Source organism: Helianthus annuus, chromosome 7 (genome assembly GCF_002127325.2).
Source record: "Helianthus annuus cultivar XRQ/B chromosome 7, HanXRQr2.0-SUNRISE, whole genome shotgun sequence".
Lineage (NCBI taxonomy): Eukaryota > Viridiplantae > Streptophyta > Magnoliopsida > Asterales > Asteraceae > Helianthus > Helianthus annuus.
In genome coordinates, this window is record NC_035439.2 from 127,667,627 (window position 1) to 127,683,820 (window position 16,194).

Here is a 16,194-nt window from a genome sequence, read left to right on the forward strand (position 1 = left end):
CGGTGCTTACCACATTGATATTAACGCTTTTTATGTTCTTAGGATTTGTCACCGTATCACTTGGTAACTGGCCTTTTGCTTTTTTCAAAATCGCCATTTCACTCGCAAGTTGACCCATTTGAGTAGTCAAAGTTTGAATAGCTTTATCACGGGCCTCGTCCTTTTGCATCCGAACCTCATCACGTTGATTCATTCGTTGCATTTCAACTTGCCATCGCTTTCAACATCTCCATCACTTCATTTCCCACCCGAAGAGCTTTGACCCGTTTGATATTGCCTTTGAAATCCTTGGTTTCCTTGGAAATTCGGGTTAGCTTGATTTGAAGGGTTCCCATACCGAAAGTTTGGGTGGTTTCTCAACCCGGGGTGGTAAGTGTTAGAATTCATATTATGGTTTCTACCACCCCATCCTTGACCTTGCACAGCATGAACCTCTTCATATTGCCCATCACCTCCTTGGCAATTATCAAGCCGCATGACCTATTTCATTGCAAATAGTACAAATATCATAAATTTGATTAGTAGTTTGAACATTACCATCGTCAACTGCATGAACTTGCGATCTCGTGACAGCCGGTCGTGCTCTCCTTGATGCTTGGGCTTTTCCTCTTTGAGGTAATGGCCATTTGTTCCAAGAACTCCCAATCCTCATCTTCATAATTTGTTGCCAAAAGTTCCCCATTGTGATGGACATTAGATCACGTGCATCCTCGGCACACAACCCCTCGTGGAAGGCCATTCATCAACTCCCAAAGTTCAATCCCATGATGAGGACAATTTTTGATCATTCATATTAAAACGCTCGAAGGCTTCATGGAAACATTTCGCCTTGTTGTTGTTGGAAACTCCTCAACCCCTTCCTAGCATCATTGGTCTTTGGGCGATATAAAACTCGTCTAGGAAATTTGTTGCATTTTCGCCCAAGTATAAATAGATGCCTTAAGGCCAAAGTGTAGCAACCACTTCTTTGCCTTGTCCTCCAAAGAAAATTGGAAATAATACCAACTTGATATCATCGGCCGAAAAACCTTGACTCCAAAAAGTATTGCAAAATTGAGTCATATGCCTCCAAATGGAAATAAGGCTCCTCCGTTGCTAGCCCCTTGTATTTCGGCAAACCTTTGTAAAGAATTGTTCTTACTTCAAAAGTTCTCCTTGGTTGTTATGAGGAATAACCACCGGTGAAGGATTGTGAGTAATCACCAGCCTAAAATGCGCTTCAATACCCCTCGCATTTTCTCTAAGATGCCTCCTTGGCCACACCAAATCGACCTCGTGGAACGAACTTGACCCATTGGTCTTTGTATAGGCCCTTGTGGTGCATTTGGTTGTTGAACTTGTTGTTGTGGCACCGGTGGGTGTTGAATTGGCCTTGGAATGGCGGATTGCACATGTTGTGGTCGAACTTGTTGCAAAGGAACCGGACGTTGCAATTGCGGCCCTTGTGGCCTTGACCTAATATGTTGAGGGTATGAGTTATTGTTTGTTGCACCTCACCAACATTTGGAATTACTTGCACTTGGCCTTGCATATAACCATATTCCCTTGCTCTCCATCACCCCCATAAACGTATCCGTCTTCATCAAAACCTTCAAAACTCCTCATAACCTTCATCATACCATCTCCTTGAATTCCCGACAATTGCCCAAATGGAAGAGTCGAGTATGGAAACCCGATTGATTTGATGGTCGAAACGGTGAGGCATGAACAATCGTTGAATTTGGTCCTATAGTATGACCTGAATATGATGGACCCGCACCGGGAAAAATGGATAATGGTGGTATAGTAGTGGAAGGGTTAAATGTGATGGTTGGTTCTTCTTGTGTAGTAATGGGCTGTGTGGTGTTGGTTGATGTGACATTTTGAAGTATGGTGGGTTCGGTAGTATTTGTGGAATGGTGGTGTTTGGTGAAGGTTGAGTGGGATGTTGGTATAAATGATGAAGTGGATTCACCCGTAGTGGGTGGTGGTGGTGGTGGATCCATGTATCGAAGTGGTGTAATTGGTGTTGTTGGTGAACTGCTGATTGTATTTTCCCTTAACAAAATTCGGTTTGCTCGCAAAGTTCGCTCGATTCTGGATCAAACGCCAATGGTGATAGCTTGTGAGAGCTCCTAGTACGCATGCACCTGTCAATACCTGCACACTAACACACCCAGCGTAAACCAGAAAAATAACAAACTCAAAACAAGAATAAAAATAAACACACGTTGCGCACTACTCCCCGGCAACGGCGCCAAAATTTGACGTGATGTCGTGGTCACAATCAAATTTAATCCAATCACAACGAAGTAACTAGTGGTAAGTGGGTATCGAACACAGGAGTTTGTGGAATATGTGTTATTTGGAAGATTATATCTAAGTAACTAAATTAATCTAATTGCAAGAAAAGTAAAATTCAAGAGTTGTTTGGATTGGTTTCTTTTTAAAACTACAATTACTAATTAATTTGCAAAATGGAAATTTGGATTGTAAACAATTGAGAGACAAATGACTATCTTGAGTTTCCGGTTTGGTTCGACGTCTGTGTTAATATTTCACTAGAAAGAACTACATAGACATAGTTCATGTATAATCAATTGCAGTGATGAAAGGGGACTAAGTACTCAGATTCCGAGAACGTGAGGTTATCACCCGATGATCAATCAACCCTTACCCAAACCTAACTATACCCATGATATCTCGATTGCCAACGGCACCAAGAACGTATGGTTTCTAATTAGTTCAACATAAGAATCAACAAGTTACTAACAATCAATCATACACCATAACAATCAATTCAAATAAAAAGCAATTGTTATTCTAGAAATATGAAATGAAAACACATAGTCTTACTCAAACCTTCAACACAAGATAATCACCCAAGTATCTAGCCACTCATGGCTTTAGCTAACATAATGCAAGAAAATGGAAAAATATTGTTCACCAACAAAAACTAGATAAAGATTTAGTGAAAAGATAGTTCCAAGATCTGTTTCTTCACTCCCAAATGCTCTTCATATACTTCCCAACTCGTTCTAGCCAAGTAGTAACCGAAATTGCATGATTAGGCATCATAAATCTCCATAAAATGGCCAATAATGCGAAGGTTACAAGATGGGATCAGTCGGAGCCGTAAGCTACGGCAGGTCAGCAAGGTGCACAAGTCAACTAGGAGCCGTAAGCTACGGCTCCCAGCCGTAGCTTACGGTTGGCAGTGAATCTTTACGCCAAGTTGCTCCTGTCTTACGGCAGATCATTTTGGCATTGGATGGGAGCCGTAAGCTACGGCCTGGTGGCGTAGCTTACGGCGCTGAGCTTGCTTCTTTTCCATGACTTCTCCATCTTCCCATTCTTTCGCTCTTTTTAAGTCCCGCAACTTCTAGTATCCATCCGTGCCTCCTAAAACCCACCTTTTGAGCACTTTAGCACCTGCATAACCCAACACAAAGTGGTTATCTAATCCAAGCAATTAACCGAATAAAGTGTAGAATATGCGTTGTATTAAACCTTTTAAGGGTTGTCCTATGGACCACCCGTCAATATCTGCAAGGGATGAAAGACTATAAACTGACTTATAGAAGAAGTGATCACTAAGAAGTGGTAGGTTATTCTGATTCTGACTTTGCTAAATGCAAAGATGACAAGAAATCCACTTCAGGCTACATCTTTATGTTAGTAGGCGGACCTATCTCATGGAAGAGTCATAAACAACAGTTAACTACGACTTCCACAAAGATGGCAGAATACATAGCTGTTTACAACGCAACCTGTCATGGAATGTTGCTTAGAAATCTGATCACTGGACTCAAAATCGTTAATTCCATTTCTAGACCATTGAAGCTTTACTGTGATAACTCAGCTGCCGTTAGTTTCTCGAACAGTAACAGTTCGACTGGAGCTGGTTTATATCTCGATACAAAATATTTGTTCGTACGTGAACGAGTTGAGGAAAATAATCTTTGTATTGAGTATATTAGTACTAAAGATATGCTTGCGGATCCGATGACTAAAGGTCTCCCACCTAAAGTTTTCGAAGAACATGTATCGAATATGGGACTTACCAAAGACCTTATTTAATGGCATATTGTACTAGCTTATGTTTTAATTAATAAAATTTCCTCAGTTTGATTTTGTATGTCTCTAACATATGTTCTGTCGGTGTAATGACATATAGACAAATATAAATACAAATCAGACGCTAAAGGGCTTATAAGTATTTTGATCATAACTATTAGGTTTTAAATTGAGGCTATAGTATGATTAATGGGGGTCCTGAGTCGAATGATGATTCAACGGCTGTATTTCTCTGCTATAGTTCTTGGTTTAAGGCTAAAATGAGTGTTAACTCCTGGCCAGGCTCATCTAATACTCATGATAAATAAATGATTACTCGGCTAAGTGGGAGAATGTGAGATTAAATATATTATTAATATAATATTTAATCTTTTAGCCATTATAATCATTTATATTATATTGGATCAAAATATATTAATAACATATTAATAATTAGTTGGTAATTGTTGATGGACCATATTACCCTTATTAACTAATTAGGTTTTCTCTTGGGTGTATATATAAGGAGATTATTAGAGAGTTTAAGGGTTACACAATTTAGTGAATCAATCAACCCTCATAACATCAAATCGGCTCTCTCTCTCCCAACCGAAACCTCCCTTGTTTCGGTTCATCACCATCATAACTTTACACCCTAAGGAGGAACCAGATCATCCTGACAAGTATGTCGAACTCAATGGCTGCATCTCTGACTGGATTCTCTGCTGGCCTGTCTGCTGTAACAGGTATGTAATTCATGTTTTCCATAATGTTTAAACAGAACTGATCAACACATGAGTCCCATCATTTACTCATTCTTTCTAGTTCTTGAAGAAAAACACCACCCAAAAATGGGTATAAAAAACATGTTCTACAATAAGGAAAACATGAAAAAATAGCTTATTGAAGATGCCAACTAGTGGAGCATGCACATCCTCAAAATATGGGAACGTGAGTAGTAGTCGTTTAGCCAAGCATATTTAATTCTTGTATTGTTTTGCATTTGGAAAAAAATATCAGAAAATTGCCCCAAACATAGTCACTTTTTCTCTACAACTTCTCTTGGAGGAGATTAGCCTTCTCTACAGGCTTTTTGGTGCTTTCATTCATCCCAACCAACCATGCCTCCCTGTAAAGACCCGATGATCCCCTCCAAATCCTGGGTTACCCATAACACCATTACTACCGCTTAATCAATCTGAGGCTCGTGCAAATGCCCAAGTTGGAGCTCTTCAAGCTTTAATGAAATAGCAAACCGAAACCAACAACCGGCTACTCACCATCCTCTATAAGGAAAAAGTACCTTCCAAATCCCTTATTTTCCCATCATTCTCTATTCGTCTGACCATCGCCCACCCAATAACCTTCCCATGTTCAATGGTTCAAATCCGTTGGATTGGATCTTCCAAGCCGACAACTACTTTACCTACTACCGCAATCCCGATGACTAGCGATTGTACCTAACTGTTTTCTACTTTATCAGCGAGGTCTTGAGCTGGTACAAGTATCTCAATAACAACGGTCTCTTGGGCACATGGCCAGATATCGTACAAGCTCTTGAACTTCAGTTCGGACCCTCATTCAGACTATGAAAACCATCAAGCGACATTTTTCAAACTAAAACAAAAGCGGAATTCAAAAAACTTTGCAATTGTATTGTGGGGTTATCGAGTGAGGGTTGAGATCCTGTACAAACAGTGCTAATTATAAGAACCGTAAGAACAGATCTGAACCATTGTTAATTTAAATCAAGGGTTGATATTGATTATAAATAAAACTCTTATAATTAAAAATTACTACTAACAAATTAGGGGTAATTTTGTAAAATTGCTAGTCATTTGACCATTTTCTATTAAATACAAATTCCACCAAGGTTTTTTAAACTAAAATAACTTTTATATACTTCATTATTTTTTTAAAAAATATATACCATAAAATCAAGTATTTTTTTATCTTTAATATGAGTACCATATTGCTATACCTTTTTGTATTTATAAAAGTGTTTTTTAAAAAAAGTTAACAAAAGGTGTTTTATATTTGTGCTAATAAGGTGCTGATTATGTGTTAATTACAAAATAATACAAACAAACACCAAAAGTAGATATAATCAGCACATCTGGTGTGCTGATAATGGAGAACGATTGAAGATGTTGTGCTAATGTCGTTTATGTTGATAATGGAGAACGATTCGAGGACGATGTGCTGATAATGAAGAACGATTAATGATGTTGTGCTAATTATATAGTGTTGTGCTGATTATATTTTTTGTAATTATTTTTAATTAGTTATAAATAAATATGGTCAAAAAGTCTAAATTACCCCTAAACTAATTTTTTATTGATGGACACTTGTCAATTATGTATTGGTTCTTATGGTTCTTACAAACTTAAGTGTTTGTATTTGATCCCATTCCTATCGAGTGAAGTGAAGTGTTGCTAAACTGTTACCTCTCGGGCATGAAACAAGACATTCAAGCGGAACTTGCCACTATCAAACCTACTTCCCTTCAGCAACCTATGGTTTATCTTAACGTGTCTAATTAGAATAAAAATAAGGAGTATGTCTAATTATATTCTAGACCACGAAGTTTAATTCGGTGAAGAGCTAAAACGAAATTATATTTTCACTTTTAGATCTTCATTACTCATCAGTTTTGATTACAAACAATTTTGGTTTTATCGGTTAATAAATGCTATCAAGCCAGGCACCTCCACTACTCCACAACATGGGCTTTTTAATATAAACCGGGTTCAATGGAATTTCGATGTACAACACCAACACTGACACTCCTTGTTTCGCACCGCCTTCACATCGCCTTAGAGCACAAATCTGACATGGCCGCTGTCGCTTCTTTGGTGACTTGTGGTGGCGTTATTTCAATTGGAACTCCTTCGAAGTCCTCCTATATGATGTTGTTATAGGGAAAATCACCACATTAGCCTTGTTAACCACCTTAGTTAACAATTTAAACTTTGACTATCCTAAATTACCAAAATGGTAATTAACCACTCTCCTGCGCCATATGGTGCAGCACGTACACTTCTCCTGTGCTACTGACTCTTCGTTTTCCTCAACCCTGCACTACGCACTGCGCTGCACCAAACACCCCATGCGCCATGCTCTCCTGCGCCATTATCAAACTGCAAAACCTTTTTCCTGCGCCACATGTTCTTGCGCTACCATTTCCTCTTGCGCCATTTAGTCACATGTCATATTCTGGTTAAGTGGTAATTTAAAGGGGGAGAGATGGTGTAAAGAGAGAGAAAAAGACCTTATGTAAAGAAACATGTACCTTGGCTACAGTAGCCATTTGTGAGTGAAAATAATTTTCATAGTTAATATTAGGGATGAGCTTAGTATCAATACCGGTACGAGATCGGTAGTTAAAGGCAAAATTCGGTAAATACTAGTATCGTACTGAAAGTACCGGTATTAAAAATGTCAAATAGTTGATACCGATTTGGTATCGAAAATAATTCGGTACCGATACTTGGTACTAAACACTCATCCCTACTTAATATAGAATAAATGAAATAGACACTAAAAAGTCTATTTCTTCTGTCACAAATAGACACTAATCCTTTAACATTAGGGTTCCATTTGCTACTTAAAAGTTTTTTTTGCGCAAACACTACAATCTTAAATTAATTTTAAACTTTTTAAATTCTCCGACACCATAACAAAAACATATTTCCCGAACGCGTTGAAAACATCCTACTGGCACTCATCAACTACCCTCTCTGACTTCCTCAAAGAGACATCCTTTTAGTTTAATGATCATATAGAGTCAACCATGAAGACCTTGCTAATTTAAATAATATTGTTACAACCTGTATTATGTGTTAAAATAATGTAGGCGATTGCTATATAAAGGTTGTAATCAAACCACTTTAACACACAAATACAAGTCTTTGTTTTCTAAAGCAAGTGATCTTAATATGGGAAGCCTTAGGGTGTTGAGGCATTGGCCTCAACTTATGTACGCTTTTGTTTTATTAGCCACCATCGTTGTAGCCGATAAGCCTTATGGGTATAACTCTCCACAGTCTAAAGGGTGGAAATTGCCACCGCTGAAGCATACTTTGCCAAAGTCAAAATATGTTTACAAGTCTCCACCACCACCGGTAAAACACACATGGTCACATCTACCCTATCTTCACAAGTCTCCTCCACCATCTTATATTTACAAGTCTCCACCTCCTCTATACGTTTATAAGTCTCCACCCCCACCTTCGCCTTCCCCACCTCCTCCGTACGTCTACAAGTCTCCACCCCCACCGTCGCCTTCCCCACCTCCTCCGTACGTCTACAAGTCTCCACCACCACCGTCGCCATCCCCACCACCTCTATACGTTTACAAGTCTCCATCACCACCCTCACCTTCCCCACCGCCTCCATATGCTTACAACAAGTCTCCACCCCAACCGTCGCCTTCCCCACCTCCTCCATACATCTACAAGTCTCCACCACCACCGTCGCCTTCCCCACCACCTCCATACGTTTACAAGTCTCCACCACCACCATCACCATCCCCACCACCTCCATACGTATACAAATCTCCACCCCCACCCCCACCATCACCATCCCCACCACCTCCATACGTATACAAATCTCCACCCCCACCATCACCATCCCCACCACCTCCATACGTTTACAAGTCTCCACCACCACCCTCACCTTCCCCACCGCCTCCATACGCTTACAAGTCTCCGCCTCCTCCATCACCATCTCCACCACCCCCTTATGTCTACAAGTCTCCACCTCCTCCGTCACCATCTCCACCCCCTCCATATGTGTATAAGTCTCCACCACCTCCATCACCATCTCCACCACCCCCGTATGTGTACAAGTCTCCACCTCTTCCGTCACCATCTCCACCCCCTCCATATGTGTATAAGTCTCCACCACCTCCATCGCCTTCCCCACCACCCCCGTATGTGTACAAATCTCCACCCTCACCATCACCTTCCCCACCACCTCCATACGTTTACAAATCTCCACCACCCCCTTATATTTACAAGTCTCCACCCCCTCCATCACCATCTCCACCAGCTCCATATATGTATAAATCTCCTCCCCCACCATCTCCATCCACACCACGTCCGTATGTGTACAAGTCTCCTCACATGCCATCTCCATCTCTTCCACACCATCCATATTACTACAAATCACCACCTCCACCATCAAAGTCACCCCCTCCTCCAGCTTACTACTACAAGTCGCCACCACCACCAAGACATTATTAAAGCATTAAGGTATTCAAACAATAAGATTGAAGCACAGTTCAGTTGGCGTTACCATCAAAATGTTTGTATTCAATTCAACGTTTTTTTTTCTTCTGCCATTACTTCTTAATCAATTGTATTTTTGTGAGTTAACACAGTCTCAACATGTAATGACATTTATCAACTTTTGTATTTGTAATCTTTGTGTATTATTCTTTTTTATCTATCAATAAAAACAAATAATTGGTAATTATCACGTTTCTCATTTTTGACATAATATTCTTATCCGTAGTCTTTCCTTCTGTTACCTAGATAACATAGGCAAATATATGTATCGGTAAAAGTAGAAATGGAATTAAAATAGTAATTCAATCCCCTCATGGATTTTCACTTTCCTTCACTAGTGTGAAGGAATTATAAACAATCCAATGGAATGTGAATTATCAACAATCCAATCGAATGTGGGAAGATTACTAAAAAACGTTACAATTTCTTCCTCTTCTTCAACCTCAAACTTCGGTTCGTCCAAAACCGATACGACCGGATCAGCAATGAAAACCAACATAAATCTACAAATGGGTTTTATCATCGATGGGAACCAATAAATTAATAGAAACTTTGAAATGATTCTAAAAAACAATGAAAAACAAAACAAAAACAAAATATATTCTAGACTACCAAGTTATGTCTTTTAATATAAGATATTAATATAATGTACTTGTATTGTAACCATCTTAAGGCCACTCGGGGCGGTAGCGTGATGGCCCTTCATCACGCGTGAAAAAGGAACGGAACACCGCCACCGCTAAACCCACCACGCGTTGAACTTTTGAATTTATACCGTTGCCAAATGTTGAGGACGAGGAAGAGGAAGAGGAAGAAGAAGCGGAGGAAGAGGAAGAGGAAGAAGAACAAAATGTTGAGGTTCAAGAAATCGCTCCAATCGGCCGACAACCTTGGACGAGCGAGGAGGAGGTGTCGTTGACGAAGGCGTATTTGCACATCTCGGAGAGTAAGAAACACGGGAACGAGCAACGAAAGGATGCGTTCTGGAGACGGGTGATTAATCATTTTAGGCAACTTCCCGGTGCAAGGATACGAAACATGGACCAAATGACGTCGAAGTGGACGGATTTGAACGGGAAAATTAGCAAGTTCAACGCTTGTTTCATTCAAAAGGTATGTTTTTTATTAAAGTTAAAAAAAAAAACAGTTTAAAAAAACAGTATTAATTTAAAAAACAGTTTTTTAAAAAAAAAACAGTTTTAATTTAAAAACAGTTTTTATAAAAAAAAAACAGTTTAAAAAAAAACAGTTTTAATATAAAAAACAGTTTTATAAAAAAAAACAGTTTTAATAAAAAAAACAGTTTTTAAAAAACAGTTTTTAAAAAAAAAACAGTTTTTATAACATTTTATATTTTTTGTAGAACTGAAACCCACAAAGTGGGGCGAGCGAGGCGACGATCATGCAACAAGCCACCGCAGAGTATTGCCGAATGTACAAAAAGAGAACTTTTTCACACGTGGCGGCATGGGAAGTTGCGAGACATCACCCGAAGTGGGTCCCCGTTGAGTTGGTTGACACGCATGGTCCTACGGCTCCAAAAAAACGAGGCGGTTCGAAAAGATCAAAGACATCCGAGTCGGGGAACTTCACGACTTCCGCGTCGGATAACTTGCCCCAAATGAACTTAAACGACGACCCTCTTGACGAACCCGATCAACCCCTTGACGAGCCCGTTGAGGAAGATACACCCACAAGGCCACGACGCAGACGAGGTGGTGAATCGTCAAGCAAAGGGAAGGAGGCGGTGGCGGAGTCGATCTTTAGAATCGAAGAGGAGAAAATGACCCAATTCAAGAAGGCCGAAAAAAGAAAAGAAACAATGATGTCCCTAAAAGTTGAACGGGAGCAGGCGTACAAGGAACACTTGAAAACGATTGAAAGACAAAATGATTTAAAAATCTTGTGTGAAAACCACGCGCATCTCGACGAACCGTTCAAGTCAGTTGTCATTCAACAAAAGCGCGCGATTTGCGCAAAGTGGGGTTGGGAGATGCCACCGGTTTAGTTTTTTTTTTATTTGGTTATGTAATTTATTTTTAAAGTTTAATGAAATTTATAATTTAGTGTTTTATTTTTAATTTCTAATTTTAAAATGAAAATTAAAAAATTGGGAGTGATAGAATTCCATCACTAGTGATTCCACCCCTCCTACATTTCTATCACTAGTGATAAAAATTTGGTTGATGACATGTCATGATTTGATTGGAGAGTGAGAGTGATAGAATCCATCACTAGTGAACCAACCCTAGTCCCCTTATATTGGTACATCAAAGTTAAGGTGTTAATCCCAAACTATGATTTCTTGCGGTTGCATTGAAAGAACCTACAAAGCTGAGTATTCCACTTTTATATGTGGAAAAAAGTGGTGTGTAAATGTAATGCGAACTAAATTTATGTTTAGTGCTTGAAAGTTGAGGCTTAAAAAATTGGCCTTCAATTTCAACCCATTATGTTGAATTTGTAAGTTAAAGGTCAACCTGTATCTTCAGCCATTTACATATACCCAATGATTATTCTTTAAAAGCAATCACAAAATGTTTTTAAATTCTAAACCCTAAACAATCTACGAAACCTAAAAATTAAACCTGGTGAACAACAATTCAACCCAATAAGAGAAACCTCTGGATCAACAAATTATTTAAAGAAGAAAAAATGCAAAGGTAAAAACTGAACCGGCTGGAAAGATTGTGAAGAGCACAAACGAAAAGAAACGATTACCAATTTTGATGTTAATGGTGGTCAAGTCTACGCAAAAAGGCGATTTGAAGTCGAGAGTTGATGTCGACGGCAAATGATTTCAAGTTGAGAGTTGATGTCGGTGGTGGAGAAGTCACCGCAGAGGAGCGATTTCTGGTGGAAAGAAATCGTCAGAACAATAACTAATTCATGTTACCCTACAACTCTAGAAGATATAGATGGAAAATATCAAATATAACTACTGCTTTTCCATGAACAACTAACAACATTAAAATGCCAAAGAAGCAGGTGATGTTAAATTACATGTGCAGGTTTGTCAAGAGTTCGTATTACAAATATGATCATATGTTTAAGTATTAATCTCACTGATCATGTTATATGTGAAAATTCACATTCAGCACCTCATAAATTAGAAGAGTCTGAATCAAGATCCTTTTTACAGATGTTACGGCTTGGCAAGTGGAAGTATAATCTTATACAATAATCCTCATTTGTAAAGGTCAAAAATCCATGACTTACGATACAAAAACTACGTTTGTTTTTTTTCTTTCTCCTCTCCATACGTTTGTAACTCCAACATATGATGTATTGAAAGTGCTAACAATATGCTAAATTAAAAGGGAGTCATCAAATATTTCAAATTTAATGATCAAGGTGTAACAAAACAAACCCAAGCGATAAAATTAGTGGATAAGAGAACCATAGCCGTGAAAACTTACCTTATTTGCCTCAGTCCTCTTCTGTACCCATGGCCGTCAACCTGCTTTGATGCCGGCAACCACCATCACCGCCTTCAACTACATAAATCCTAGTTTCTGCCGCAATAGTAGCACCGCCAACGCCGCCTGATTGAGCAAATCTGAAAACGTAAAAGGACGATGGGCTTGTGTTTTCAGCGGTATGTTGAAGACCGGCAGATGTCGGTCATGTGAAACTTGGGAACGGGAACTGTTCCTAAGGACTTTCAGCAATTGTTATTATACTAGAGAGAGGATGACCCGCCGCGGTGCGGCGGGGTATTTCAGTTCTGTTAGATTGCTAATGTTTAGTTACAGTAGCTACAATTTTTATATATGCAACAACATGGGCCATCGTTTAAGCATTTTTTATACCTTCTATAAAGGAATATCTAAAACAAAAAGGTTGTAATGCAAAAATTTGAAGGTGTAGGAGGATGTCTTGTACTCGTTTGTTCATAGTGAGTGCGCTTTGTCCTTTGAGTTTTATCTGCTTCACCTATTTCAAAAGAAAAATTGCTACCTATATGTAAGTGGATGGGATGAATTTTACTATTACTGCAGTTGTTTTATTACCTCATGCATCTCTTAAGCTAATCTTAAATTTATAATAATTCAACCTTGTAATATGGATTGGATATCCATTAAGGATCCTTAAAATGGAAAGAAACATGTGTAATCTACTGGTTTCCAAAGGCATCAAATAACCATGTGATACTTATGCCTAATTATTTAGTTAGTGTACATGTAGAACATTTTCATAAAAAAAGGTATAAACTTGTACCTGTCCGAATGGTTGTCCAAATGATTTTCCGAATTTATTAGCAAACAACTTGCTACTAACAAAAACGTTAAACGGAAGCACACATGTGAGTGTTTATATATGCACTTCCACACCCATAACAAAACTGAAGCACATGTATTTAAGCTGGTATGTTTGGCGACATTCGCTCAAGCAGTGGTCTTGTGTTTGAGCGCTCATGATGCTCGTTGTCTTCATTGTATCTGTCCACACTCGGAATAAAAATACCTGAAACAAAAGGAAATGCGGCATTGGCACCCATTATTCAATCAATACCTTGTCTGTTTTAACATACCTATAAACCAAATTCCAACTGCCAAAAATAGTATTGAATTTAGGATCAAGTCGGACATCCTCCAACCGTTAATTCACATCACCAAACATATGAATTGAGACTGGAAAATGCCATAGATAATGGTCTCAAACTCGGCCTCACGGTATGCGGACACACAAAGTTTACAGGACCCCACATTGGATTAGATGTACATGTTCAAGGGCACTTTTAGATATCATTGACAAAGATGAACAAAAAATACAAACGAAATAATAATAGCTTTACATATGAAATAGAAAGAAAGCTATTCAGACCAGTTGTCCAGAAGCCGTCGACTTCTTGAGCAGTGGTCTTGTTTTTGAGCGCTCAACAGGATGCTCGATGTCTTCATTAAGAATGTCTAAGGTGAAGTGAAAGTGTTTCTATTGAGTTAGATCTGAAATATCACAGAAAGCATAAATAATTTTCAAATTTGGTACAAAATTTAGGAAAACTGTATATTAATTTCCAATCTCAGAAGTGTTATGCTTGTTAAAAATATGTTGGTTATGGCAATGTTGATATAGTAAGTAACGATGATATCTCGCCACATCATAACTCGAGCGGAAACACAAAGGGCTGCAGTACGCCATCCTCAAGTTCATATCCGCATAATCATCACAATTCATCAAGCACTATTGAAATGATGTTATGCACTACTCAAATATACAATTTTTCTAAACTGCATAAGTATACCAGCTACCATATATATGCTGGTAGATCTGCTGGTGGGTCGCGATTAGTATGTCGTAGCTATTTCCCTAAACCTTAATAACAATGTCATAAACTTTGTTAATCAAAGGCCAATACCATAGATTTTTATTTGAAAATCAAGAAAAACAAAACCCAACCCAGCATTGCATATGTTTTGGTTCAAAAGAGGAAATGACAACAACATCTAGAAGCCAATAGGATATGAACCCAACATTCATTTTGAATGGAAAGTCAAAGAATCTACTGCACTCAAGTTCTTTTGATGGTGGGTTTAATGCCATCTTGAAATACACATACTCAAGCAAGTGAAAGTCGGACAACAGTAGGTCAAGCATGGTTAACGGAGAGGTATGGTCGAGATGGCATCAAACACCATCACGAACCACTACTGCTCACTAACCATTGTTGCCGGATATTATCGCCTACTTCTGTTACTCCGTCAATAGTTGAGCGTCGCCGGAGAACACCACATCAAACGACATACATCAAATCGACCTAATAAGCTAATTCATCCAAAGAAATAGAGCAATGGATGTCAAGTCTAACCTCGTTCGTTAGAATACGTATTTCGTTTGGCTGGATTGGCTTCCAATGTCACGGAAGAACAACCATACTCGCCGCTATGGTTGTGTTTGCGGCGGAACCCTCGTCCTGCGGTTAGCGAGTTGTTGAAGCGTACACGCCGGATTGTGATGTCACCGCCGTTGCGCCACCGTCAATCCGCCGTAAAGATTGGTGGTCAGCCCATAACTCTCTCTCTCTCTTTACTGTATTATCTTTCTCTTATACTCCCGACTCTGAATCTTTCTCTTCTTTATTCAAAGGTAATGGCACAACCGTAATTAGCATTGTTTTTTTGTCCGGTGTATACACTGTAGCTAAGGACCTACGCAAATTGTATATATCGTAATTAGCGTTGTTTTTTTGTCCAGTGTATACACTGTAGCTAAGGACCTACGCAAATTGTATATATAGTAATATAGTAATACATAATAAGTAGTTTCATGCACATGTTATTTAATTACTGTATGTATTAGAGTAGTGGAGCATGCACATCCTCAAAATATGGGAACGTGAGTAGTAGTCGTTTAGCCAAGCATACTTAGGGCATGTTTGGCTAAGCTTATTAGAGGTAAAAAGGACTTTTGGGAAAAGGACTTTTGGGAAAAGGACTTTTTGAAAAGGAGTTTAAAAAAAAAGTGTTTGGATTAGCTTATTGATATAAAATGATTAAAATGGGCATTCTTTTAGATATAAGAAGGGTTATATTGGTAATTTCATTTTTGAAAAGTCACTTCTGGATCCAAAAGTCAGGAATTCTTGGCTTTTCAAAACCTTCAATTTCCTTCTTTGCTTTAAGCTATTTCAAAAAGGACTTATCCATTATCCAAACATAAAAATAGCTTATTGACTTATCAATAAGCTAATAAGCTAATAAGTCTGTTTGAGAAGCCCATCCAAACATGCCCTTAGTGTAGGTTCAGGTCCCACTTCACACACTCAATACAATGACGTAGAATTATATTATGTATGTAGTGAATACAATGCAGAGGAATAATGTTTCGAATGAAGGGGTACAATTGAAAGCCAACTAACTGTAAC

General features: G+C 38.7%; 1 protein-coding gene and 1 long non-coding RNA gene across 5 annotated transcripts; one reads left to right on the top strand and one right to left on the bottom strand.

Annotated features, from left to right (window-relative positions):
* Positions 1–3,104: 3,104 nt before the first annotated feature.
* On the bottom strand, positions 3,105–15,396 carry LOC110885763. Of its 4 annotated transcripts, none has more exons than XR_004862664.1 (4): positions 15,139–15,396; positions 13,548–13,793; positions 12,746–12,885; positions 3,105–3,411 (listed from the first exon to the last, which is right to left on the bottom strand). It is a non-coding gene; the product is annotated as an uncharacterized LOC110885763 (long non-coding RNA). The 4 variants fall into 4 exon arrangements; XR_004862663.1 differs by lacking the exon at positions 3,105–3,411 and adding an exon at positions 11,748–12,179 and having other exon boundaries at positions 12,746–13,262; XR_002562388.2 differs by lacking the exon at positions 3,105–3,411 and adding an exon at positions 11,748–12,179 and having other exon boundaries at positions 15,139–15,395.
* LOC118480421 (extensin-2-like) lies at positions 7,942–9,513 on the top strand. The gene has a single exon (XM_035975250.1). The coding sequence runs from the start codon at positions 7,974–7,976 to the stop codon at positions 9,279–9,281; it is 1,308 nt and encodes a 435-aa protein (XP_035831143.1). The 5' UTR covers positions 7,942–7,973; the 3' UTR covers positions 9,282–9,513.
* Positions 15,397–16,194: the final 798 nt, after the last annotated feature.